This window comes from Strix uralensis, chromosome 3 (assembly GCF_047716275.1).
Source record: "Strix uralensis isolate ZFMK-TIS-50842 chromosome 3, bStrUra1, whole genome shotgun sequence".
Taxonomy (NCBI): domain Eukaryota; kingdom Metazoa; phylum Chordata; class Aves; order Strigiformes; family Strigidae; genus Strix; species Strix uralensis.
Genome location: NC_133974.1, coordinates 76,622,267 through 76,649,602, shown reverse-complemented (window position 1 = coordinate 76,649,602; position 27,336 = coordinate 76,622,267). Strand labels below are relative to the sequence as shown.

General features: G+C 38.9%; 1 protein-coding gene across 2 annotated transcripts; it reads left to right on the top strand.

Moving 5' to 3' along the window:
• Nucleotides 1-763: 763 nt before the first annotated feature.
• Nucleotides 764-27,082, top strand: LOC141941001 (plasminogen-like). 2 transcript variants are annotated; one of them, XR_012628181.1, is made up of 19 exons: nucleotides 764-844; nucleotides 4,078-4,213; nucleotides 6,409-6,515; nucleotides 10,971-11,085; nucleotides 11,933-12,072; nucleotides 12,645-12,765; nucleotides 12,888-13,006; nucleotides 13,886-14,048; nucleotides 14,647-14,777; nucleotides 15,542-15,707; nucleotides 17,234-17,400; nucleotides 18,312-18,460; nucleotides 19,938-20,031; nucleotides 21,535-21,655; nucleotides 22,404-22,478; nucleotides 22,842-22,982; nucleotides 24,098-24,245; nucleotides 25,063-25,208; nucleotides 26,395-26,533. XR_012628181.1 is itself a non-coding variant. In XM_074862968.1 (19 exons), exons 1-19 carry the CDS (start codon nucleotides 796-798, stop codon nucleotides 26,554-26,556), a joined length of 2,409 nt encoding a protein of 802 aa, XP_074719069.1. In that variant the 5' UTR covers nucleotides 764-795; the 3' UTR covers nucleotides 26,557-27,082. The 2 variants fall into 2 exon arrangements, 1 of the variants encoding a protein (XP_074719069.1); XM_074862968.1 differs by having other exon boundaries at nucleotides 24,098-24,204; nucleotides 26,395-27,082.
• The last annotated feature ends 254 nt before the right edge of the window (nucleotides 27,083-27,336 follow it).

The window sequence follows — 27,336 nt, the reverse complement described above, 5'->3', positions numbered from 1 at the left end:
TGAAATGGTGCTGCAGAGCAACTTTTCCAAGGCAAAGGCCACTTGGGAAATGCAGGGTGAGCTGGTGTTGAAATCAGGGTAACACATGGATGAGCAAAGTCTGACACCCTCACTGGATAAGTTTATGCGTGCAGAGTGAAGTTAAATGTCTGGTAAGGAAGAACACGAAATAGCTATCTATCAGTCTTAAACCTAATGCTATTGAACTAAAATGAACTCGAAGGTTTACTCCCAAATAGAAGAAACAAAGAAAAGCCTAGGTCAAAAAAACATAGGAGAGAAGGAATTATTTAATAAAAAAGTAAAATTAAACTATTTTATAGAGTTAATATTATCTGGATCTGATAATCATGCTTACCCTGAGATTGAATGGAAGTTGGTCCTTAAAAGTCAATACAGGTATGCCTGGCTGGAATTACCATTGGACTCTAGTATCAGGAGAAACTAACATTCTGCTTGGACACATGATTTCCCATGCTTTCCAGCAACATTATTCCTGTCTATTCTCTAACAAAGAAAGACCTAACCATTTGAGAACAAAAACATGCCCTGCAAAACAAGAGAGTTCCTTCACATTTCCCAGCATCCAGTACAAATGATTGAGTCTGATTTGGTAATCCATCCAATTCAAGGTTGTTTGAATGGACACACCACAGCAAAGGGGGTCACAGCACAGGAGAATGATTAACTTAATCTACCTGCCTTGTTTGTTTGATGCTGCCTCACTCCAGTGCAAGTCAATAAAACTTTGTGCACCGACACACACAACTTCCAGCACCCACCAGCTTGGCCGAAATGGGGATTAGCAAAGCCACCTTTCTCTTTCTTTTCTTGCTCAGCTCAGGTAAGAGCCCTTTGCTTTCCGCTTGCCTAGGTGAGATGAGGGGCAAATGCTTGCAAGCTCCATTTGGTGAAGGTAGGTCCCCAAATCTCTGTGTCACCACTTACCTGGATGACGATGGATTTGGGGCTTGCTGGCCAGAGAGAGTTGCCGTTGAACAAAGCAAGAGCTGTGGTTGCTCCAGTGCTGTGTTCATTAGAGACACCAGAAGACCAACAGCCTTGGTGTCTGTGTGGGGAACAAATGACTCCCTGCAAATATGCCTCATGGCCAGAAATGGGGGCACCCTTGGAAAGCAGCCTATCACAGGCCTGCTAAAAAGACACAGCTGTCTCTGATTTCATCAGCCTTTTATCCTAGGGTTGTTTCTTTTCTCTGTTATTGCTAAGTACTCTGATCCTTTTTTTGATTGTTTTAAAATTTGTAAATGCATTGTGGAAAAGTAAATATTGTTCTACATGCTAGAATTTCAGTCTTTTTCATAGCCACAATCTTAATAGGAAATTTTTCATTCCATGTGATAAGGAGGCCAAAATCTGGGCAGCATTAGTTTCTGCAGTATTTTTGGTGCTGCAAGAGTATTTTTGTGGAAGATAGTACAAAATAATTTGTAATACACAAAAACTGAGTAAGGCTCTTTTCATATGTCTTTTGGGGTTTAGTAGATTGTAACTCTTACAGAAATTTTGAATAAATATTGTCTGTCCTGATAACTTTAAACTTCCATGAACTATGGGTTTCAGATGGCACATTTTCTTTCAGGCCTTCTGTATAACTACACAGCCTGTTGTGATTACAGTTAAAAATATAGTTATGAGTGTACAAACACATAGTAAAAAAGCATAAAATGCACAAGCATTTTACATATGTAGTTTTAAAATACAAAAATGTAACAGAAAAATGTATGGGTAGATTTTAGCTACAAGTATGAGACATGCTCCATCATAAAAAATTTTAGATATTATTTAATGTTAAGAATTATGACCTTAATTTAAATTCTAGTTTCTAAGCTTTGTTTTTGCAGAACAGCCTCATTCAAAACAAATACACTTCTCAAATAAGTAAGCATTTTATGTGGGGAAGGAAAATACAGGATTTGGGCTTTTGTCTGCAATATACTGCTTTTGTTTCCAAATCGTTTATCAAATAGTGGTAAATATTTGCGTTTCTGAATAAGGTAGTGATACATCTTTCTAACACTGAAAAATTCCATAGACATAGGAAAAATGGTAGGAAGAACATTTGCTGCATTTTTAATCAGCTTGCATATATTTTTTTTTCTTAAAGTATTATGCCCTGCCATATAATCATAACAGAAAAGTGGAAAAATGTTTTTATGACCCAAATCAATTACCACCCTGTCAATATGTTAAAAATCAAATGCTATAATTATAATGATAATATTATTGCAGAGAATTAAGGTTGCATGGAAGCTGTACCATAATAGGAAATCTTTGCTTGTATTTCTTGTCCTTGTGGAGAGAATTGCAGCATCCCTATGAGACTGTTTTAACCCAGTTTAATGCTTTCTCTCAAAACTCATTTCTTCCTAATGTCATCTTTGTTTTGAAATAACTAGTGGAATCAGTGATTCTTGTGCCTGTCACACGAAATTTTATTGTATCCTTTTCACTTTATCCTTTTGTTTCATGCATCCTGTTAAACTGTCAACCCTTGGGTCAAACTCTTCCCTAGTCTACCTGCTGAAAAAAAGCTTCCAGTAACTTCTCTGAGTTTACAATGGTATGAGAGGAAGCATAATTTGGCTTTTGGGCCTATTTTATCAGTTCCCTCTTGTAGGTGCACAATTATCTTCAAGAAAATACTCTACTGCAGACTGAGCTAGCACTCAGGTGAAGGAATTTAACTGTACCACGAGGCATATGATCCTACTTCACGCTACAGAAGAGTGTAACTCAGGAAAGGGAGACGTAGTTGCCTTCCTCAGCCTGAAAGACATTTCATCGAATACCCCCGTGGAGCCCACCAGCCACAGGCTGTGGGTCTGAGTGGGATGAGGCTGCTTTCTGCATCTCATGTTGTCATTGGGCTACAGAGAAGAAACAGAAGGGTCAGAAAAAGATGAAGAAAGAAGTCCCTCTCTTCAGCATGGCTGTCACATATGAGGGGGAAGCCAGGGTCTGGTTCATACCCTGCATGACTTTTATTCAGCAACTGCATAAAGCCAGGCACAAAACCAGAGCAAGACTGAGGTGTGTTGCAAAGACCATGGGCCAGCTATCTGTTTGGGGTTGAAACCATGCAGACTGGGTAACTCTCAGAGCCAAATATTTGTCAGTAGAGTCATATGCTCATCTGATAAAGAAACTGTAAAAATCACAGGACTCATGCAACTCCATGACCCTGCAGCAGAAAGTCATGAAAGTCACAGTGCTGTGAACTATAGCTAAGCATTCAGAGATTGCATAGCTGTTACAGAAGAAGAAAATACTAAATAACAAAGGCTTTTACAAGAAGGATTGTACTTGAATATTTCTGGAGTTTACTGCTAAACATAGCTGTACTTTTTAGTATCCTATATATTTCACATGCAGCTGTAGCCCAGAGTTTGTTAGGTGAATTTATTTATCAGTTTAATGTCTTGTGTTAATTCACTGCAACAGAGGGCACCATCTGCTACCCTGGTTATTAAGTAAGTTCAGTACAGAGTTATTACAAAAATGATAAACTGAACATGAGCACAGTGATAACCCCAGTGACTGAGGATGGCTTATTTCTTGCAAGAGCAAGAGCATTTGAAAAGAGGCAGCTATGGAATGGCTGAGAAAACTGAAGTCGTTCCATGTGGGTAGGTATCAGCAATGGACAATCACTGCTTCACACCCTTCTTGAGTCCCATTTCTCCACTTTCTTCAAAGTATGAGCGACCAATATTTTCCTTCTCAAACATCTCACTTTTTTTCACTCCTTGAGTCATCTTCCCTGTTCCCATCACTTTATACCCTATGTTTGTGTTACTTGTTATGATTTTTGAATGATACAAAGCACTGTTCAGGCTACTTCTCTGTCCTGATTTACACTGGGTTTTCAGTTACACTATTCTTTACCATACTAGGAAGGCAAGATTTACCCATATTTTGTCACCATTAACCCAATTATTCCAGCAATTAAATGATGATGTTACTCAACTAGGTGACAAGGAATTTAATATGAGAGTTTGAAATAAATCATATCAGCATTCACATTTTTACCTCTTTCTCTCTTTTTCCTTTTAGTGCAAGGAGGCATACTAGACAGCTATGTGAGAACAGAGGGAGCTTGGCTGCTCAACTCAAAGAAGCAAATTTATAGGACAAATAGTGAAGAAGAATGTGCGGAGCAATGTGAAACTGAAAATAAATTTACTTGCAGGTAATTTCCACTGGTTCCCATGTATATCTTTCATTGCAGATGATGAAGCAGTCTACCTTATTTATCAGTAGTCTGAACTTTTGAGGGATTTCTTAGGAGTATGTGTGTCTGAGGTTTGTTACAAAAGATGTATAGAAACAGAATGCCTGGGACATATGGATGAAGACAGCAGAAATAGAGAAATTAAGAAAATTATGTTGAATTTTTATTGGAAAACATTATGATATTTTGATGCACAGCTTGGCACACTGAAAACCAGAAAGAGATGGCCATCTAAACTTTAATGATCCTAAACCCTACTTCCAGCCAAGCCCTCTCTCCACACTTGCATTTAACCAGGCCCAAGGGTCTAGAAAGCACGAAAGAAGTTGGCCAGCCTGTACCACTGGCTTTTGCTCAGGCTCCTGCCTCAGGAGAACATATTGCTTTGAGCCTAAGGCTTCTGAGCCTCCTGTGCTGAAGCCTCAGAGCCCATTCTGCTTCAGCAGTACAGCGGGCAACTGGAGTAATGAGGAGAGACATCTCTTACTGCAGTAGGATGCAGTCCTTACATATGAGGAAGGGAGGTTTTCTCTTCTAATCTTCATGGGTTCTTGATCTACCACTTCTGCAGCATACCTTTTTGAACTCAGCAGACTGTCTGCAGGGCTGTTTCCAGTAATTCATTCTCCATCAGGCTTTTATTCAAGGCAGGGATACCCTGGTGCTGTATTTTTCAAATGTGTTTTATAAATTTGTGTTTTAAATTAAAAGAGAAAATGAGACTTTAAAGAGGTGTAACCCTGAAGGATGACAGGGGTTTGCTGACTAAGCATGTGAAGTACCACCCATTCCCTTTGACCCAACACACCTCTCTGAAAACCACAAAGAGAGGGCAGAGCTTCAGTAGTACTTGGCTCAGGAGGATAGGGAGGAAGGCAGAGAGGGCAGGTCTGTATATTCATATTATATATTTACAGTTTGCAGAGGATTATTGTAACATTCCTTAGCCTCTGCCTTGAGTCTGAGCCTACCATCACCTGACACTGAAATAACATCAGTGTGTTTTGTCCTTGCCTCCCTAATTAATTATGTGATATCTACTACAATCAATAAAGAACAGGTACTACCTGTCAGGGAAGGATCTGGAAGAAGAAAGGTAAATGTTAGGCAGAGATTTAAGACCAGGCCAGCACTGCAGCACCCTCACATTTAGTGCTTCAGAGCAGTGAGGTCAGGTCAATACTTCAGACTTGTTATCCCACCTTAGCAGTGTGTTGGACTGTGCTCATTAGCTACAACCCTACTTATAAATTTAACATTTCTGATAGCTGGGCTGGCATTGGGGGGAGCAGTCTCCAGCATAGTTTTGACCCAGGACAACCAGTGCTCCACACACAACTCATGGACATGGTTACCAGCAGAGTCCAGATGTGATCCCTCTCCTTTGGGATGAGGCTGTGCAAATTTACAAGTACAGGCACACTGGGACCATGCCAGTTGGTCGCAGGGCTACAGAATGGTCTTTGTCAGTATATGCTTTCCTGGTACAGACCTACCCACAGAATGCCATGTTGCTATTGCTCTTTTTTTGGTTCAGAAAAAACAGCTGTAGAAATGACTTAGCCTGTCAGGAATTTTCCTTGGACGCTACTGTAAAGGTTACACCATCCACTCCAGTTTTGCAGACTTACAGCCTAGGCACTTGCTGAAAAGACAAATGGCAGTGTTTTACAAAGTGCTTACATTGCTTCACATACGATGACCCAGAACTGTTATTACAAGGTAATTTAAGGTCCTGGCTTGTTGTGTTTTACCAGTTCCTTGGTAACTGCTGAATACTGTAGAATGTCTCGTTTCTTGAATGACCACTGATTTTTGTTAAATAAGGTCAAGGTCCCTTGTGCATATATCCTTTTCAGCATGTTCTCTGGAGTCTCCAGCACATTATAAACCTCCTTTTTTATCCCTTGTCATAATTTGTTCATGTAGCTCCTTTTCAACCTAAGTTTGGTATGAAGACTTAGGAGTCAAAGTCACCACTGAAAATGGGAGCTGCAATACTCAGTAATTTGTGAAACATCACTCAATCTTAAAAACACTGACGTGCAGTGCTTGCTAAAATTATAACTGAATACTAGAAAAGGTGTTCAGGAAAATAATGCACATATTCAGCTGCTGCCTCTTACATTGCTCTCTCCTCTTAATTTCAACAGGGCCTTCTTATTCAGCAGTAAAGACCAAGAGTGTTTAACATTGGCTGAGAACACCAAAACAGCAGTGATATTCAGAAGAACAAATGCAGTTCTTTATGAAAAAAGAAGTATGTCTATGTCTTTTTCATATTATTTCACTGTGAGATGCTTTCCAGTGGGGTTCATATAACCCTGTTGTAAATGGGGGCTAAGCCTTCACTGGGTCAGATGAAGTGGGTAGGTCAGGCTTTACCTAACACCTGGTTTTTACCGTATTGCTGGTATAGCAGTGATACCTTTTTTTTTTTTTTTTTCCCAGATTAGTGCTCCAGCATCTTTCTTGCTTCATTAATCCTAGGGTCCACAGGCAGAAAAGAGCATCATTGCTTGGGCAAAGAAGAGGATGCTGGGAGTAATGGAGGTGCTTAAGGGTTCCTTCTCTCCTCTTCATTTAAACCAGCCAATAATCTACAGCTGCATCTTCTCTGTATCTGCTGAGGGTACTAGGAGGAGCTACTTGTGCTGGCAATGGTTTCTGAGACAGACCTTTACTCACAGGAAAACTGATGGAAATTACTAAATAATTTCATTTGTATTACTAAAGAAAATTCACAGTTTACTTAGGTGGGATCAAATCAACTTTCTTTTAGTTGCACACCTTGTCAAAAGTATTACTTATGTTTCAGATAAAAACAATCTATTTTTATAGTATTTGTGTATCATTATACGATGTTTGTACTCTTCAGTTAATTAATTTGTTGAAACTTTTATCCTAATCTATATTTTCATGGTATAATTAATTGACATGGTGAATTTTTGTATTCTCCTTTTGTACATGTTTTATTTCTGATCATTTTCATCACAGATGAGGATTATTTGACCAATGTGTATTTGATCTGCTATTCTTTCTGAAAATGGAAATCTGTCTTTAAGAAATGGCAACTATCCATTACCATCTCTTTTAAAAATCTATCACCTTATGCCAGATGCAAACAAATGATTGGGTTTTAAGACTATTTTTGAATTACCTCATCACACACACAGCTCTTGCTACATACAGGAAAGAAGGAATGAGTTTTATTTTTAATGTAACATAAGTTTCATTATGTTGTTCTCTGACTCTATTAATACACAAGGGAGAAAATATCTCCTTACTGATCATACAGATTTAAGATAATGTGGTAAACTTTGAAAAGAATTACTGCTGTTCTCTGTTAAATGACTTTGTGAACATTACCATTCACCATTTGCTGGTTTGTAACTTTTTAAAAAATATTAATGCATTTGAGAATATTCAGAAATTGGAAAATATAGTATCTACCAAAAAGTTGGTGTCCTTCAACAAAGAAAGGTGCATGAAGAGGAAAAATGAACCAGGTTCTCAGCTGCTGCAAATCATACAGTGGTTTCAATAGGCCAGTTTCTAACCAAAAGTCAAGAATCACAAGAACTAGACTGTAAATACCAATGAATTCCAGAAAATTGCATCCTTACTCCTCTGTTGACCTGCAAAGACTTGTAGTATAAGATAATGCTATGTGTAGGGCATCTGCAAGAAGATTTTATGTAGTAGTTCAACAGCTTTAGTTGGATTGCAGACTTGCATCCAAATGAGACTTTGTTCAGACATTGTGTATATAAGGAAAATAATTTTTCACAGGAAGGGTGGGTAAGCACTGGACCACATTGCCCAGAGAGGCTGTGGAACCTTCACCCTTGCAGATACTGGACAAAGCTCTGAGCAGCCTCATCTAGCTCAAAAGCTGGCCGTGCTTTTTATGGGGTTTGGACCAAAAACCACTGAGGGTCCTTTTCAGCCTGATAATTTCTGAAGCTTACAGCCAACTTCCTTCTTCTGTATATATAACTGATAGGTAACTTACTGTTTTGAAGATAAGATATTTTTATTATATCCAGAAGCTGGTGGGAATTTCCCTGAATCATAATTAAGTAATGCTAAGAAATCTTATGCAGTTTCTATTGTCAAAGGAAAACTGAATAGATCAGTTGGCAAGTAATAAAGTTTAAAGACTGAACAAATAACCTACTTGTAAATAATCCTTACTGATTTTGCTTCAGTACTGTGATCAGGAGCTAGACTGTGATTCTGATTTATTTTTGAGACATCCCTTGGGTTTGCTGAGTTTAGAACCTGGATGAGTCCTACAATGTTCAGTGAAGATTTGTTACTGCATCCTTTTAAGTCTTTTGAGGTCATAGGCATGGATTTTAGTTTCTTCCGAACCCCATCAGTAAAGGTGTGAAAAACTGTAGTGTTACATAGCCAAAATGTCCAAAAATTGCACATCTACCTACAGAAAACAAAAGATGGACCGAGGTATCATGAACATCAAAAGCACAGCCTACTGTGTATGTGTCAGATGGTTACTCTGTTGCTCATCCCTTCATTTGCAGAGACTGTCAAATAATTATGTACCTGTTCCAATGATAACATCAATTTAATCTATTGTTACAGAATAGAATGGAAAATGTAGCTTTTACCTATGCAGATTACATCACTGTCTCCAGCAGATGCTGCTGTCCTGATACTTCAAGGAAATTAGTTTCATATGCCCAGATGCTTTTGCAATACTATTGCTGAAACCAACATGATTTTTTTTTCAGTTGAAGCAATTACTTGATGAGAACTAACTTCTCTTTTTCATTGTGTTCAAAGGAAAGGATGACAATTGATATAAAATTCACAGTTTTAAAAATTAGTTTTTCTATGGTATGTGCTATAAAAGAGAAAGTTAACCTTCTCTGGCTTATAGAAAAAGTTAAAAGAATTGAAGCTAGCATTTTGGAATCGTTATCCACATATCTGTTTGTAAATAATTAACCCAAGGGACATGGGTTGAGTGTGGGGATCAAAGTTAGTTATTTGTCATCAGACAGAAAGAAAATCTAAAGGTTATATAAACGGCCAGAAGTTTATGCAAACAAAAAGAGTCAGCACTTGCTTGATTCGATGTTCAGCTATTGAGCTTTTTAATGTCAATTTATTGCAAAATTGTTTGAGAGATCCAAATGACTTCCAGCTAAAATTTCTAGAGTAAACTTGCCCATACATATACATTGAAATAAGGACGTGCCTAAAGGTACATCTATAAATCCAGATCTAAAATACCTGTCAGCCCACAGAAGAGCTGGACCTTATTTCATATTCAAGTATTAGTTCTTTTTACTTTTGACGAGACAGGTATGTGTAAAATGGCATTGTTTTCCCAGATTTATGTTAATCTTATGCTTGTATGTCAGCTTTGGTATAACTTTGATGCTGAGAAAAGCTGATGCAAAACTGAGTCTCCACAAATATCTGATTTAGACACTGCTTAAAGACACTGAGACAAGCCAAGGTCACAACCTAAAAGACAGATTGCTTTATTGTAGCTAGAAAGGAGGAACTGGCTGATGAAATATGCCCTGTGTATAGAGAAATGTTAAATTAATTTCCTGTTTAATTTTCTAAGCCAGAGGACATGTTGTGCCCCACAGTGACTGTCCCTAAATTGCAGATATAGGAGCTCTGAAGCAGTGTGCCAAGATCTGAGTTCCTTCAGCTGTGCCTTGGCAGAGCTGCCCTTTGCAAGCCTGCTCTCCCCTTGCAGTCACCAGCTCTTTGCTGGGAAATGCAATTGTTCAGTCCTCCCAGGAAAATCTTAAAGGATGCAATGGAGTTGTGGTTACTCCCTCCTCCTGGGAAAAAAATTACAACACTGAGCTTTCAGTTCTCATTTAATTTAGTGATTAATAATTTAAAACAATTTCATGTTTTTAAGGCCACCAATACAAGCCCAAGGCTTATTCAACGTTAAAATTCCCCTTGACCTATATAAAGACAGGATTTCATTGCTAATTCTTTTAGTCCTTCTTTGTCTTTTTTTCATGAAGTTTCATTAAGTTCCAAAATCTAAGAGTACAAAAACATATATAATATGCACCTTCAACCAACTTTCCATTTTCTCTTCTACAGCAGAGAGTCATTGTTTTAGCATATCATGAATTAATTAAATGTCATTCATCATGTGGTGAACTTTAATGAAACAATGTCACCCACATTTATATGAGCTTAAAAAAAATTGCTTATTTAAACTGGTAAAATGCCATGTGTATGCATCTCTGATTCTGTCTTGTTATCTTCTTCAGCTGAATTCAGGTGGCTCTCTTTTAAGGTTTGATTTTAATTACTGTGCATAACTATAACAACATCATAGGAGGCAAGGAAAAGAGAGTGTGTTTGTATTCTGTTACAGTGCATATTTAAATGTTAAAAGCATACTTAATTATTTAAATCTACTATAGCATGTTCTCAAAAGAACTGGGTGGTGTTACAAGTTTCTCTGGAATTCTGGTTTGGAAGTTTTTGGCTTTCACATAAATTTTGCAGTGTTAGTTAATTCAACTTAGACATCAGATAACTAGTATGATTTTACAATGTGAACTGTCTATTTTTGACAGCATAAGAAAGTCAAAATATGACTAAATGTATTTAAATGTATTAACATGAAAATGGATTTTGTATATGCTAAAATCCAATGGACATGTCATGATACTGATTAATTAAGCACATATCATTTCAGTTTATCTTCTAGAATGCAAGGAGGGAAAAGGGGTGAATTACAGAGGAACAGAAGCCAAAACTCAGAAAGGTGTGCCATGCCAGAACTGGGTTGATAATGCCCCCCATAAACCAAAGTAAGGCCTTTTTGTTTATGTTTGTATCCTTTTCTGAAATTTTGCTAAGTCATTTATGTGTGCTGAGTAGTCTTATAAGCAATTTGCTTGGTGTTCAAAGTCTTCTTCTAAGATATTTTTCTACACTTCTCTAGAACAAGATAATTCTCTAATCTGAGTTGTAACTCAAAGACATGCAGTTGGGGCTACATGATCAATAGGGACACTGTCAGTCTTGGCAGTTGCATTTAATTTTGTGGCCCATACATAAGCAAAACACTAGACAGGGAAGCACCTGGTTCTGCTGAAATAAGAATTTTCCATTAATCTCACCAGGGCAAGAACAACTTCTCTCAGCTAAAGGTATAGCATGTGACAGATGAGATGGAGGTACATCATTTTATCAGTGAATCCACAGACAATTAACAGGGCAGTATTTCTTGTATTTAACGAAAAACACTCAGTTGGGTTTATTTAGTAATCTCCTATTGAGAAGGCATAGCATTCAGGTTACCGAGAACTCTCACATTTCAGCAAGTATCTTCTCATTGCGTCTCCCAGGGAACATGTCCCAGAGGAAACTTTTCTCTACATGGTACCACAGATGGGCAAAAATTACTGGAAACTGAATATCTAGTGTAAATGGAAGTATTAAAGACATGACTGACCTTAGAGGCACCATATTTCCTGAAGTCTGTAGCTATGGCACTTCTAACTCTTCAGCAATGGCATGCAGTAGCAATCAGGAGACTTCTAATGAACAACACCTACAAAATGGTCCTCAGATAAAGACTTCATTTTTAGAGTCCTCAGCTGAACAACTGGGATACTTTCCTTATTCTCTAATTCCATTTAAATTTTGTTCCAGTTATACACCTGAAAAATATCCCAATGCAGGACTGGAGGAAAACTACTGCAGAAATCCTGATAACGATGAAAAGGGACCCTGGTGTTACACAACAGATCCTGCTACCAGATTTGATTACTGTAACATCCCAGAATGTGAAGGTCAGGATATATATACCAATTTCTTTCTGTTTTTAGAAGGTGTGTTCAAGAATGTGAAGTTATTCAGATACTTTTATTTTTAATCGAGTATTTGTTCCAAACTTGAGTTTAGTTCAACCTGAAACTTTCCCAAGTCATTTTCAACAACAATAAGGAATATATCAAAAGCTATACAAAGTCTTTACCCTTAAAAAAAGGGTATATGAGTGTATTCACATATCATAATTCTAGCATTGAACCAAATGACAGTTGCTAGTGCAAAAGTAAATAAAACATGACAACAGCAAGGCACAGATATTCAGTTATAGCTTAGTAGTTTTAATTTATCTCTTTTAAAAACTATGGTCTATGAGGCTGGGGCTTTTTTTAATTGAAAACTATAAATGTAATCAACGAGTTGAAGTCATCTTACGAAGAAAAATAAGCTTTTACTTTGCCAAAAAGAGACTATCATTCAGCCTTGTGTTCTGATCAGGCTGTTGAGCTTTATGTGAGATGAGTATGAGTGTTTATGGACCAGTTCCTCAGGGACTTTCTGTCTCTCATGTCTTCATTCTGCCTTGCTCCTACAGTGGAATGCATGCATTGCAGTGGAGAAAACTACCACGGAGTAGTTGCAACAACAGTGTCTGGGCTTGAGTGCCAGCGCTGGGACTCCCAGCAACCTCACTCTCATGGATACCTCCCAGAAAAGTGAGTCAGACTCTGTGATGGGTTGTTCATCGTCAATGGTGGCCTGAAGACTACTCTGGCCCAGAAAGATTATTTGTTACAGACATTAGTGACATTTTTAAAAAATTATTTTTCCCATTCAGTTTTCCAGAGAAGGATCTGAAGATGAATTATTGCCGTAATCCTGATGGTGAACCTCGGCCCTGGTGTTTCACTACCAGTCCAACTAAACGCTGGGAATTTTGCAACATTCCTCGTTGCAGTGAGTCTGACTTCTATAATTCGAGACACAAAGACATCTAGACAGCTTCCATTCAGGGTGGTGCAAGGAGCTAGAACAAATAGAAGAGGCCCCAAAGATAAAGGAAAGAATAAAAAACTGCTGAATTTTATCCCAAAGGAAAAAAAAAACCTTGAAATGAACCTCTGATAGCTCTTTTGAGGCTAGACATTTCTAGCATAGTCATTTTTAATGGTTTTGCCTAGAGCACATCTCCCATCTTGATGTGTCCATGACCAGGCATTTCAGTGGTTTTGATGCTTCTTCTGATGTTCCTCTTTTGATGTCAGTTTCACTCTTCCGGAAAATCTTTTGGCTTTTGTTTTACTTTTCCAATTCAATTCTCCACCTTTTCATTTTCCTTTTCCCCAAAAGGCCTGTTCTTGACACAGTACTTTTCCTTGGGGCTTTTCACCGGACCTCATCTTTGCTGTCTCTAACTCTCATCAGTTATCTCTTTTATATCTGCACCTACACCTGTTCCTATCACTGATGGACCTGCCACTTTCACACCAGTTTTCTTCACAGTGTTACCAATTGCTCACTTTCCAGCTTTGTTCTGATAGGGCTGCTAGCGCTTGGTTGTGTTGTATCCTGGCTGCTGTAAAGGGGCAGATGCAAATGCCCTTCTGGCAGTCTGACTGCTTGTGAAGATGTTAAAATGGAAGAAAGAAAAGTTAAGATATTTTTATATCTTTTCCTCTATCTTTTGGACTTTCAAAATATTTTGGTCTTTAAACCTTACCTGCAAAGAAAGCTAAAGAGCCCACTTAATTATAAAGCTCAAAGGGCTTTATTTTGGTTTTGTTTTTTACTATGTCTAGAAGGCACTGCTTAATTTCAGTTTTTTTACTCTAATAGCAACACCCCCACCAGTTCCTGCACCAGGACGTCAGTGTCTATCAGGAAGAGGAGAAGACTATCGAGGCACAATATCTGTTACTGAATCAGGAAATACCTGTCAGCGCTGGAGTTCTCAATTTCCTCACAGACATGCTCGCACTCCTGAAAATTATCCCTGCAAGTAAGTGAAACCCCTCCATTATTCAGTGTGCATGAAAAGTACCAAGGCACAGAATTGTTTCATTTTTCTTCAACTATATTGCAAAGGTCTTTGGTTATACCAGCATTCATCACTTGCTGGATTCCACATTTTCAATTTTTTTGCACATTTCTTTTATTCACTTTGTTGTTCTTGGATACTAGAGTGTCCTCTTCTGACTTTCAAGCTCTGCTTGATTGACTTTTTCCCTCTTCAGTTCATCCTTTTTCTGTATTATTGCTCAGGTGAAGCAATGTGGAGTAAAAGTTACAATTATGGTATTTGCTTGGGGCTAGATTCTTTCACCCTATGTTTCTGCTGTGCTGCTCTTGGCTTCAAAGTACTACATGAAATACAATCTCTTAGTTCATCCATCAATCAAGGAGGTGTCTGGTTTAGCACATCCAAAACACCAGTGCATTGCAATCATTCATCTAGTAAATGGAATGTGTAAATGACAGCAGCAGTTACCTACAGTAAATACAACAGTAAACTAGGCAGCAAGGTACATTCTCCTGTTGTTCATAACCTTTACTAGGTTTCCATGAGAGGCTTTTCTTAGCTAAGTTTTCTGTTTCAGGAGCCTAGAGGAAAACTACTGTAGAAATCCTGATGGTGAGAAGATGCCATGGTGTTACACCACCAACAGAACTGCCCGGTGGGAATATTGCACCATCCCCTCCTGTGATGGGACAGAGCCAGAGGCCCCTGGTAAGAACAACAGGAGACATCTGGAAGTGAAAGGTCGTCATGGTTTATTTTGAAAAATCTTGGGTAACTCTGCTCAGTTGTGCTATTGCTGTCACTCTCAGTATTGCTATGTATCAGTTGAACTCCTGAGCCTGTTGTGGAGCCCATGCTGGTATGTTCAGTCTGGTGGAAAAGGGCAGAAGGTTTTAAGTCACCCACTGACCCAGCTCAGGAAAAATTGCTGTAACAGAGGTCTTTTCCTTTTGCCAAGCGGTGGTTCCCTCCACCTCTAAATTTTTAAATGCTCCATGGAAAAGTTAGTTATCTTTATATGCCAGCTCCTGAAAAATTGAATCCAAAACAAAACCTAATATAATTTAAGAGCACTGAAATAAGACTCCATAAAAAGCAATCAAAAGAAAATTCTCCCTACACAAGGCAGGCTTCTTCCACACATGCATCTGTGTCAAAGCCACAGACTTTCCCTGACCTTGGAGAAGTTTTTATCCATATCTGAACTATTTGGATCATTAGCTGAAATAAATCCCCATGCATGGCAGTAAAATTGACATACAAGTGCTTTTAATCTAGCGTATCATAAAATTCTTTGCAAACATTTTTGGAAATCTTCCTTTCGATCTACAATCTGAGAAGGATTCTGTTACAGAGAGCGTGCTTTGGTGGGCTGTGAAATACTGTGGCTTGTTTTCTGTTGGCTTTCTATGCTCATGTGTAAATATCAAAGTATTAAGATGCAAGGGACTGGTTTCTGTTATTCACTACAGCTGTTGATGTGCCTGAGCAGGCTCAAATTACTGAGGAGTGCTATCAAGGCAATGGTGTGACTTACCGTGGCACAGCTTCTTTCACTCTCACGGGAAAGAAATGTCAAGCCTGGAGCTCAATGTCACCGCACCGACACAATAAAACGGCAGACCAGTTCCCAAATGCGTATGTGTGTTTCCCATTTCTATGTTTCATTGGACAATGGCCATTCATGAACTCATTTTGATTTGCATTATCTTTACACTGCAATGATTTTAAAGCTGGAAAGAGAGTGTACTTGATAAAAATAATCCCTTCCTTTTCTTCTTTTTCTAATGTGAAAACATTTTCTATTAACCTCATCTTGGAACAAACCACAGTTGTCACTATTATGTTTTAGACTAACTGTGTGTTTCTACATTGCTTCTAAAGGAATTGAGAGTATGAACTGTTTCTATACATGAGATTATTCATGAATTTAAGTCTTTGCTTCCTAGTCTGCAGTTCATTAGACCTTTGAGGAAGGGATGGATTATTTTCTTATTCCTAATATTTACTACTTATTTATTCCAAAATGAAAAAAACGATTTCTTCTTAAAACCTATTAATGTATTTGGAAAAGTAAAAATAATTATATCTTTCATATATATATGTGCATTTACTTATCATCTGGATTTGTAAACGGTATTCTACTATAAGCATTAATCAGTGAGTAAGTATTTGGCATATTTAAATATTCTGCATATGCTTCTTCATTTCTTTATGCTGGCAAAAGGATTTCTGTTGCACACTGTACATGATAAATGATATATGCTAACTCTGTAAAAGACTTGCTTTCTAAAACGTTCTTTCAAGTTCTCCTCAGATCAGTGGTATGAATGTGAATATAATTGTAGTGCTAGGGCCTGAATAATAGGCCCTGAAACAAAGCTGACCTCTAAATGAACCTCACAACTAGACGTTATCCATTATTAGTATCTGTTAATTAGTAAAATCTGTATTACCATTGATGTTAATTATTAGTATCTGATCATTAGCAAAATATGTATGCACACTAGTGAAAGATGTAGCTTAGGCAAAATGTAATTAGTAGTGAGAATGAAATGCTGTAAGAATGTGTATCCAACCTCCCTTGTTTAGCCTTGTTCAAGGCTGACAACCCAAGTGCTTGGCCTTGTTAGAAACTCCCTTGATTCTCCCCCCCCAAGCCCTGGCCAGGCTTTGGGTGGAATCCAATAGGAGGATGAAACCGGATGTTTCTGCTCAAAACAAATGTGCAAGTTACTCTGGCTTGCTGATTTTTGGTATATAAGGCTGGACCCGCTTGTCATGACTTTGGATGCCTCACCTATGGGTGGACGTATCGCGTAGGACTTCCCACTTGCAGGGAAAGGTACTCCAAATCCTCGCTGCAACCGGGGCTCCCCAGTGACTGTGGATCTGGATGTTGGTAACGTATGCAAGTGGTGATGCAGCTTTCTTAATCGCTATTCTCCCCGTCGTGTAGTAATGATTAGGTGCATTACCTTGCTTAACTGTATGTAGTAATAATTAAGTGTACTATTCTGTATTTTTCTTACTGCTTATTTTCTGCAGTACTGAGTTATATCCTGTAACTATTAACAGTAAAATCAGCCTACTCTTTTCACTCTGGTGTCTGCATTTAATTGACGTCCTTGATCAGCAGAACAATAATATGCTTACATTTGTAGGGACCTGAAGCAGAATTATTGCAGAAACCCAGATGCCGATAGCCGCCCATGGTGCTACACCACCGACCCCAGTGTGAGATGGGAGTATTGCAACCTAAAGAAGTGTGATGACCATGTACAAGTCACTTTACCAAAACCTCCTCAGACAACACTGGTACCAAACCCTGGTGAGAGTACTTTCTGCTTCCCCCAGAATTGCTCATATCCAGCAAGCTGTTTTTTATGGAAATGTCATCAAGAATTTAACGAGGGTGAAATACAGGAATCTCTAGATAATTACAGAATTTAATATAATACTGTATCCACTCTTTTCATTTTCTGAACTTTCTTGTGGAATTTTATAGCAGGGTTTCTGTATTTGCTTTTAGATTAATATTGCATCTTTTACCTACTACATCTGGCAATATTGGAAACACAAGGAAACAGATGGCTAGTAGTCTCACACTACTGTGGGAGGGCTACTAGCAATGACAGCAAATATAGAGGTGATGGCATTTTGATTGCAACTGTTCCAAAAAAGTCTTTTCCTATGCCATGCATTTGTATTTCCAGGGCTCCATTTCCCACCAGAGGACAGCTGGCTTTTTAAATTCAGTTCAGATGCAACTTTGTTATGCAGTAGATAATTAGAGTGCTGCAGTTTTCTTTTTTTTTTTGCTATGACATGTTCTTCTGGTTAGAAGGCTAATGGTTTTGTCTGAACATGTACTACTGCTTTTTACCTACTGTAAAATGTGGCATTGGACAGATATCAGTGTCTGTAAGGAAAAGACTTCATAAGTGCATGATCTTTGTGGTCCTGGCTTCTGAACTCACAAGTGGTCAACTGAATCTAAGCTTCTTTGATTTATAACTTTCATAATCATGAAGAAAATGCTTAAAATGCAAGGAAATTAAAATGTGATTGTTAGCTATCATTGACACTATATTTTCCTTCTTTCCTTCTATACATACTAGGTAGCACATGTAAGCACTAGTATTATTTCCTCAAATTTATTTCTGCTTCACCACAATCAAGTATGGATGTGGCCCAATAGCTCACAGCTAAGAGTCATTTTCTTTTCCTCTTTCTTCACAGATTGCATTAATGGTAATGGTAAAGATTATCGTGGCACAGTAGCAAAGACCGGAAGGGGCAGAACTTGTCAAGAGTGGAGTTCTCAGAGACCTCATAGCCATGACTATTTCACTCCCATAACACATCCAGGAGCAGGCCTGGATAAAAATGTAAGCAGCTGTTCATTTAATACTTGCTGTCATTGAGCTTCGCCTGTCTTCTTCATGGTCCCTCAGCGAGCATTTCAAGCCAGGTCTTTGTAAATTAATTTATTTTCCTCAGTTCAGTCCAAGAACCTGACCGTGCTAATTCTTGTTGACATGAGCAGTCTGTACTTCTGTGGGACACACAGATGCCCAGAAGCTCTGTTGAATGCTCCTGCAGCACAGCCAAGGGGCTTCAGATGGACACTTGCTTCTCCTCACTACTGAGGACTAACTGCAGTTGGTCTGTGGGCAACATCTCTGCCTCCTCAGCCAGAAAGAGCACCTAGGGTCATAGGTTTCAGTAGTAACAGTGATAGGTGAGATGGCAGGGGATCTAATGTTCAGTGCAAGTTCCTTGAGATATATAGCTGATGGATTGCAGTCCATCCTCAACTAATTCCCCCTCCAGCCCTCCAACTTCTGCTGCAGTCCATCATACAAAGATATATGTGCATCTGACCCATCCTGTCATTCTCTATCTCTAACCTTCATCTCCCTAGTCCTAACACATGTACTCATCACTAGTTCTCTAGCCTTGTAACATCCTCTATACAATACTTGAGTGGTTTGTGACAAGCTCTGTATGCCATATAAAGAGCTTGTTTGATGTTGCTAGCTTGAACTGTTTTTTCTCCAGGTACATGATTTTAGAGCTTGCTTTAGACAATCCTCTGATGGCATCAAATACCCTGTATTGAATTCCAGCTCAGATTGGTGAAACTCCCTCCAAAAAGCTGCCTGCCATAATTTTTTGGTTCTTGCATTTGACAGGGACTCTTGGGGAAGGGAAGCAAATATTTCCTCATTTTTCCTAAGACATGGTATATACTTCAGAGTAGAGAAGGAGATTAGAAATATAGCTGGTAGCATGCCGTTGTGTGAGGTATCTGTACTGAGCAGAGATCAGTCAGTATGGCCAGTAAGACCTAGAGAGTGATTCAGCTAACCAGGCATGCCACGTCAGGGTGAACACTGCACCCCTGCCCCTGGGACTCAGGCATCACAAAGTTGTGCAAGAGTAGCTTACACAATACCCACTTGCTCTGGAGTCATGCAACCAGAGTGGGTGTGAAAAGATCTCGGGGCTGACCCTGCTGTTCCCACTAACTGCAGTGGAAGCAGGAGTAGACCTGTTCAGTGCTTTAGAAAACCCCATCCTAGGTCAAGATCTACTTTTTGAGAGCTCAGAGGTCCAAGCTTGCACTAGTGAAGCTTGCTGGCTTAAGACAGTTGAAGAGGTTTAATTTTTATTATCTTTTTCTAAACTTACAGAGCAAATAGAAAAATGAAACAAGTTTTGACAAAAGGAATTGGAAATCACTTATCAGTAAGGAAGTAAAATATATATTTCCCAAATTTAATCTAATTTTATTTTGAAACATGCATTTGTAGGCTTTTTTGTCCCCTGGTTAATAGCTGGTGTCTTTATTCTTTGTTACAGTATTGCAGGAATCCTGACGGAGATGTGAATGGACCTTGGTGCTACACAACAGACCCAAGAAAAGCCTGGGAGTACTGTGACATTCCCAAGTGCCGTAATTATTCCTTTAAAGACTAGTGTCTCCCTTTCCTGTAACCTTTATGACAACTGGAGGACATTCCATGATTAATCTGCAAGACTGATCTAAGTGCAATACCTTTAGATTGGAAATTAAGGCTGTGGGGAAGTGATGCTCAAAATCTGTGTCTGAAGTTTTAAGAATGGTGCTTATTCCCTGGAATTCCCAAACCCAGCACAAGATGTACCTGGAGCCCACTGAAGCTCATGGAGGTTTTGCCATGTGTTTCAAAATAGGGCTGTTTCTGCAGAAATTTCCCTTGCTCCTGCCTGGTCACCTGACATAGATGTGTGTGTGGCGAACAAACGGATGCTCTTTTCCCAGCAAAATTTTTGCAGCCCCTGATCACATGGCTCTGGTCCTCTCCTGGATGAAAGACAGGTTTTCCTTCTCCAATATTGTACCGTGCCAGATGTCTGGAAAGTGCATCTGGCCCTAAATATTTAACCAAATGCCCTTGTCTTTGTTGCTAGTAATCAGGCCATTCAGTTATCTGAATGAGGAGGTGCAACAAAGTGTACACTGATAAAGTTTTACAACATTTTGGTTTCAAGCCCTTTCATATCCATCAACAACAAAAGCTATGCCAGAAAGAGAGGTAGTTCCTACTCAAAAGAAGGGTGATTTTTTTGCTGCTCTATCCTCTCAGCTGTGAGCAGCAGAAAATGTGCTCTGATCAAAACCCAAAAATGGAGCAAGAGAACAAGAAAGAGGAAGATGCACATATTGTAACTGTAAAAATACTACTGCATTGAAAGTGTTGGGCTGGGACTCTTAGAGGAAAAAATGGCATTTTCACATGGTTATTATATTAATTTTGAAGATTCAATTTCTTTTTAAAATTAGTAATTTTTTTGTTCAGTTGTTCAGCTAAACAACAGAAAAATCATGGCTTTTGCCTTTAATTTCATTAGTTAGTTCCTTTTGCTGACAACAAATTCTAAATTCTGTGTTGATAAAGAGTCAGTTTCCAACGGATAAATAAGAAATACCCTTTTGTAATAACTCTGAGACATCTGAAGCACCAAAAGATCCTGTGATAAGAGTGGACAAAATTTTGTTCCACAGAGACAGCGATTTAATTTCATGTGCTGTACCACCAAGACTAGTTTGAAAAAAGCTGCCAGTGTAGCTTTTGCATTGCTGGCATCTGTAAGAGTACACTTAAAGGTGTTGGGAGAATTTATTTCTTCTTTCTCTCTGTCTCCTTCTCCTTCTCCTTCTGTTTTTTTTCTATCTGACTATAGATCTATTGATGTGTAATTTGCTGACTACTGAAAAGTGTATGTGAAAAAAGTTTACCAGGCATTTTTAAGTGTTCCAGATGAAGGTAACCTAACAAAATATAGGTGGTGCAGAGAATCAAAAGCTGAAGTGACAAATGTAACAGGTTAATCTTATAGTTTTCTGAGTGCGTATTAGATGTATAAGAAATATGCTGAAGTTCCTTATAGTGATTTTTTTTTTCTTATTCTGTAGCTCCTGCTCAGTATGAGTGTGGAAAATCCAAGTTCAGACCAAAGCTGTGTGCTCAAAGGATTGTTGCTGGGTGTATTTCACATCCACACTCCTGGCCCTGGCAAATCAGTCTCCGGACAAAGTATGGCCATGATTCCCCTTTACATTAGACTTTAATGCAAGGAAACTTTGCCTCTCATAGGATGTTATAGCATGTGGTTTCAGCATTCTAAACTTGATTTTAATTTTAAAATAGCTCAAGGCTATACATTCTGTGTGCTAATCTTAAAGAAGGTCATTTAGACAACCATGAATGCTCAGTTTTGTGATAAACAGCTATAGAATCAACACGACCACTAATTTAAAAAACACTTTCACTAATAGGCGGAATGACTTTAAATCTGTCACTATATCCTACAGTAGAATCAGTACTCTATGAGTAGAAGCAACAGTTTGAAGTATGGCTAGTACGGATCTTGATTCGTCCTTTCATGTAAGTGTTTGATGCTACTGGCAAAGTTATTAGCAAAACTAAGAATCAAGGCCAGTTGCAGACCTTTCCGACTGTGATCAGAGCTAGATAAAAGCCAAAATCTCTAAAATGGTATGCATCACTGCATATAAGGCTTTCCAGTAATAGAAATACTGGTTAAGAACAAAGATCTAGGTGTTTTCATACAAGGCCTTATTAAAATCTCCACACAACACTACTGTCATTGTAAGAAATATTGTTCAAGGATAGTAAAATATTGATTCTTAACGAAAATATGGAATAATATCTTTTGTTTGTAAAGGCATACATGTTAGAAAGAGTACCTGATAAACTGTAGTAGAATTAACTTCCCCACCTTAAACCAACGTCCTCTTCATGCTTTTCTGCTCTATTACAGTTTTGGCATACATTTCTGTGGGGGAACTCTGATAGACCCTCAGTGGGTTCTTACTGCTGCTCACTGTTTAGAAAAGTAAGTATCTGTTATAGCCTGCACCAGCATTTTCTTACACTAGATAGAAAATCAGAGAAATAAAATGGACCCAGTAACCAACCTGCGCTGTCTTTCAACTCAGCTTACAAACAGTTGAGAGTTGAGCCAAGTCTATCCATCATTCATTAAAGCAGAGTTTTGACTGAAGAAATGAAGAGTGACAGTGATAACTTTCGCTGACTTGATTTCATATGCCATAATAAGGGATTTAGAAATTATGCTTATGCCAAAACTGGCTTTATTTTTCTGTCTTTGACAGAACAAGGTGCCAAATGACATCATAAGTGGTCTATGTCCTGGGTGTGTGTCTGTCAGGTCACCATCTGCAATCATGTCTAATAGGTCCTCACGGCCATCTGCGTATAAAGTATACCTTGGATTACACAAAGAGCGAGCATTGGAGGCATCAGTGCAAAAACGAGATGTGGAGAAATTGTTCAAGGAGCCACACAGGACGGACATTGCTCTGCTAAAACTGAGCAGGTACCCTTTTCACCTGAAGCGTTCCTTCATTCTGACGGGACAAGTTGGCTAATTATTGGTTGCTGGTGTCATGGAAATGCGTGTTTCTGTACACACTGTGTCCAATCAGCGATTTAAGACTCTCTCTTTCTTCCCTTTCTGCAGAAGCTCCAGTGGAAACCAAGGTGATTCAGCTGCAGGGCTTCAGAAAGGGAAAGGGCTGCCTTGGGAGGGGAGGAGGGCTAGGGACAGTGACACAGGCTGGCAACATGCTGGGTGCCAGCTGCTAGGAGGTGAGGCAGAGGCAGCAGAGTAGGAGGAGGTAATGTCTAGAGGAGCTTTCAGTCTGTGTTTCTACATGCTTCTACCTTGATAAGGTAATGAGGATTGAAAGCTGCAATATTAGCATGATGTTACCCCACATGGTTTCCATGCTGTGATGGGGAGATTTCTTCCTCCAGCAGGTCTGTCCAGTGCACAGGCAAACAGTATGCACATTTGATGCAATACCCAGTATGGCCCTTCTTGCATCTGTTTCCATTCATCTGAAGCTCTCACTGAGGCACTGTGCAATCAAAAAGAATACATGCATACAGCTGCAAGCAGATGTGAAGATATGGTGCTTGGGGTCAACACAATTAATGTGGCTTCTTAATTGAGCCTAGCCTTAGCTGCATCCAAAGGCAAGTCAGACTGACTTGGGTTCTGCTGTGTGCTAAGTGACCAGTTTGAAAGTGATTTATAAATAGTCAGACTGGATGCAGACAGAGCAAGCTAACATCTGTGTATTAAATGCCACTAATTCATACCCCTAAGTAGCTTTGCAGTTAGGTTTTGTTGGCTATGCATTAGCCTAAGTGAAGGCATTCTCTTGGATGTATGCTAGTAATTTTAGTATCAAAACCCTCTAACTGTTCTCCATTTCAGATCTTTTCCTTTTGTGTATCACATTCTGAGAGATTAGAGTCTAAAACAAAAGCAGTTCTGCACATCAGAAAAACCCTTTACCTGAAGTTCAGGATTTCAAAGAAAAAAGGTTGACTGTATATAAAATCTTTTTAGAAACCTGAAGGTGGTATCAGAGATAACTGTGCTAATGATTGTTCCTGTATGAGTCTCTTGTTTGTTTCTTTCAGCCCAGCAATCATCAATAATCATGTAATACCAGTTTGTTTGCCAAAAGAAAATGCTGTGTTAGGAGGAAGAGAGGAGTGCTATGTGACGGGCTGGGGTGATACAAGAGGTGAGACAGCGTTAACACATCTGAAAGCTCTGTGTTTGGAGGTTGGTATATACTTGTATCCAAAGTGTATTCTCTTTGTGCCAAAAACACCCCACACAAGCTTCCATGCATACATATTTCATCAAAATTCATCAGGTACTGTCATTCTTTCTGCTGTCTCCCTCCGATTTAGATTCTCCTAAATCACTCAGAGCCATGTAAACTGAAACCCCCTAAACCAATACTAAAAGAGGAGAATCAGACCTAAGGAGCTGTTCTTATCTCTCGATCCACTCTGCTTTTCCTCAAAGTGGGCTTTTATGCAGTCAGAACGAAAATTTTTCTAGATCCAGATTATTTCTTAATCACATGAGGGTGAGTTTCCTCATCCTCTTGAATGATTTTTTCTCCCAACCAGCCTGGTTCAGAAGATCTCATACAAATATAAACATAACTCTCATTTTCAAAACCTCTCACTCTGTCCTGGTTAAGAAGGGCATCAACACCTTCTCTGCTTCATTGTTTCTGCCCATCATGTCATTTTCAACTGTTTACTTCCTACCTCCTTTTTTTCCACAGAGAAGAAAACTCACATACAGAGAAATAAAATGGCTTGGGAATGACTCCCACAAATATCAGTGGGTACTGGATCCATATTGTGGGAGCAGGAAGGTCAATCAGTGCAGTGTGGGTTTTGATGGGTGGTAGAGGGTGATAAGTACCATGATGCTGATAATACTTACTGCATGGAAAGTATATGCATAGTGCATAAACACTATGCTTATTTTACTGCTTATCCATATCTCGATTTTCATTTTGTGAAGATGTTCATTTACCTTTGTCATTTATTGTGTTTTGGTTTTATTTTTATTTGCAAAGGAACTGGTGGTGATGGCTTCTTAAAGGAAACTGGTTTCCCTGTAATCGAGAATAAAATATGCAACCGCCCTGAATTTTTGAATGGTAGAGTCAAAAACCATGAGCTCTGTGCTGGGAATATTCATGGTGGCACAGATAGCTGCCAGGTAAGGAACTCTGTGAGCATCAGAGTTGATTATAAGCACATTCAAATCAAATAGTTCTTTGCTTTCTGGGCTTTAGAAGCTCAAAATTAGTCTTGGGATGTTGCCACACCACATGGCACATAGATTCTGCTCTTCCCTTGCTCCCTTGTCTGCTGCTAGGAAGTGGGGCAGGTGATTTTTCAGATAAGCCTGAACTATCAAGCACATGGCAATATACAGCTGCCTGAGCCAGGTGTATGGAAGCCAATTCAGAATGACTAACGGTCTGATTTTTTCCCCAAGACCACTTTGCTTGCCTCGGCTAGACTAGCTCCAATATCCAGGCTAGCTCAGTTAACAACCTGAGACATTTCAGATAGCAAAGAACAATGCAGTGGAGTCTGCCATGCAGGCATACCATGGGCCAAAGGAAGTACTAATTTCCAAGTGTCAGTGCCTGTGCCTGTGAAAATCACACTGGGCAAGGCAAAATGCATGCTGGACTTCTTTTTTGATGAAAAGGAAGAATATGGTTGGCAATAGCTCATCTCACAAGTGTGGTATGAAGGTTTTTTCCAGAAATCTAGGTTTTGAAATTGAATTCTTCATTTTCTTTAAATACATGAAAGGGCTCAGAAAAGCTTAACATACTGCATCAAGATGGAGACTTTCCTCCCTGAAAAGCTAGAGATGACTGTGAAGAAGTGTGGAAACAGCAGACTGCCTGCCCCAGCCAGCAGGTCAACACCATTGCTAATAACAGCACAGATACTCTATGCACGCACTGGGATGGGCAAGCAGGCCCTTGAGGGGTGTGCACTCATGTCTTAAGACATATTTGATAGCATTCATTCACTTGGTCTTGGATGACCTAGTAACAACGGGGGGCTGTAAAGACCTCAGAGAAGAGACTGAGGGAGAAAATGCAGTTTAAGTTACTAAAGGCAATCAGATTCCTTCTCACCAAATCCCCTTACTTCAAAAATAAATGTCATACTTGGATGATGGGATGGGATGAGATAACTTTACTACAGTGTTCAACAACATGCATAGAGAACTCTTCTCTGGCTAGAGCTCCAGTGTTTTCTTATAACTTGTGTGCTCCTCACATGCAAGAAGTACTCCTGTTTCTGTACCTCCTGTGAGAAGGCCACTCTTGCACATGGGGTTATCTGTGAAGGAATCATCCTGTTCTTTTTTCGTTTAGGGGGACAGTGGAGGACCTCTAGTCTGTCTGGACCAAGATAAATTTGTGCAACATGGAGTCACCTCTTGGGGTCTTGGCTGTGCGCAGCCCATGAAACCTGGTGTTTACGTTCGAGTTTCCAATTATATTCCCTGGATTAAGAGTATAATGGAAAACAACTGATCCTGAGTATGGACTGCCCTCTCCTGGAAAGCAGTATACGTGTTAGAAATACAAGATTCCAAGTGCAATATTAAACTACAATCATTCATAAGAAAGTAAAATAAATATGATCATCCGTCTTAAATTACTATAAATTAACCATTATTGCCAAGAAACCCAACTGATGGTGTGTTACCCTCTTTCTTTATGTTCTGTGGTTTTCTATGTTTGACAATAGACTTACCTGCCTCTGAAGTCCATGTCACAAATCCCAACCTCAACTGTAACTGGACATCTGCATTTCAATCTTATATTAGGCTCCACAATGACTTTTTCTTCTAAGTGTGACTTTCCCAAGTTGTGCTTCCAGCAAATGAAGAAAGGAGAATACTTCTCATTTTCTATGAGTTTTCTGAGCCTCTTACCAATTTAATGATACAAACCAAAGAAGAATCTTACTTTACATGTTTTATATGCATGTGAAGTTTTATTAGATATGTGCAATAGCATTAAATACACAGGATTAAAGCAAAAAGAAGCAAACACATTTGGTTTGTATTTTCATATTTTTTTATTGACATGGAAATCTGTGTGTCAGCAAAAGTACAAATATTGCATCAGAGATATAAAACAGTGAATAAAAAATAGCCTCACCCTGAAGTTAGTCCATAGTGAAGACAGAGAAATAACTGTCAATCATTACAGCAAGTAATGACAATGTGTCTAACATTATAAAATTTTGTTGTCCATAGTACACATCCTGTTTCACTATATAACTTTATCCCACTATATAACTGTTAC

What these genes read in the sequence shown, in the direction of transcription:
- LOC141941001 (XM_074862968.1), top strand. Translation starts at nt 796, where the DNA reads ATGGGGATTAGCAAAGCCACCTTTCTCTTTCTTTTCTTGCTCAGCTCA. An exon ending in GAGCAGGCCTGGATAAAAAT is followed by an intron (nt 18,461 to 19,937) that starts GTAAGCAGCTGT and finishes TCTTTGTTACAG; the next exon opens with TATTGCAGGAATCCTGACGG. An exon ending in CTGTGACATTCCCAAGTGCC is followed by an intron (nt 20,032 to 21,534) that starts GTAATTATTCCT and finishes CTTATTCTGTAG; the next exon opens with CTCCTGCTCAGTATGAGTGT.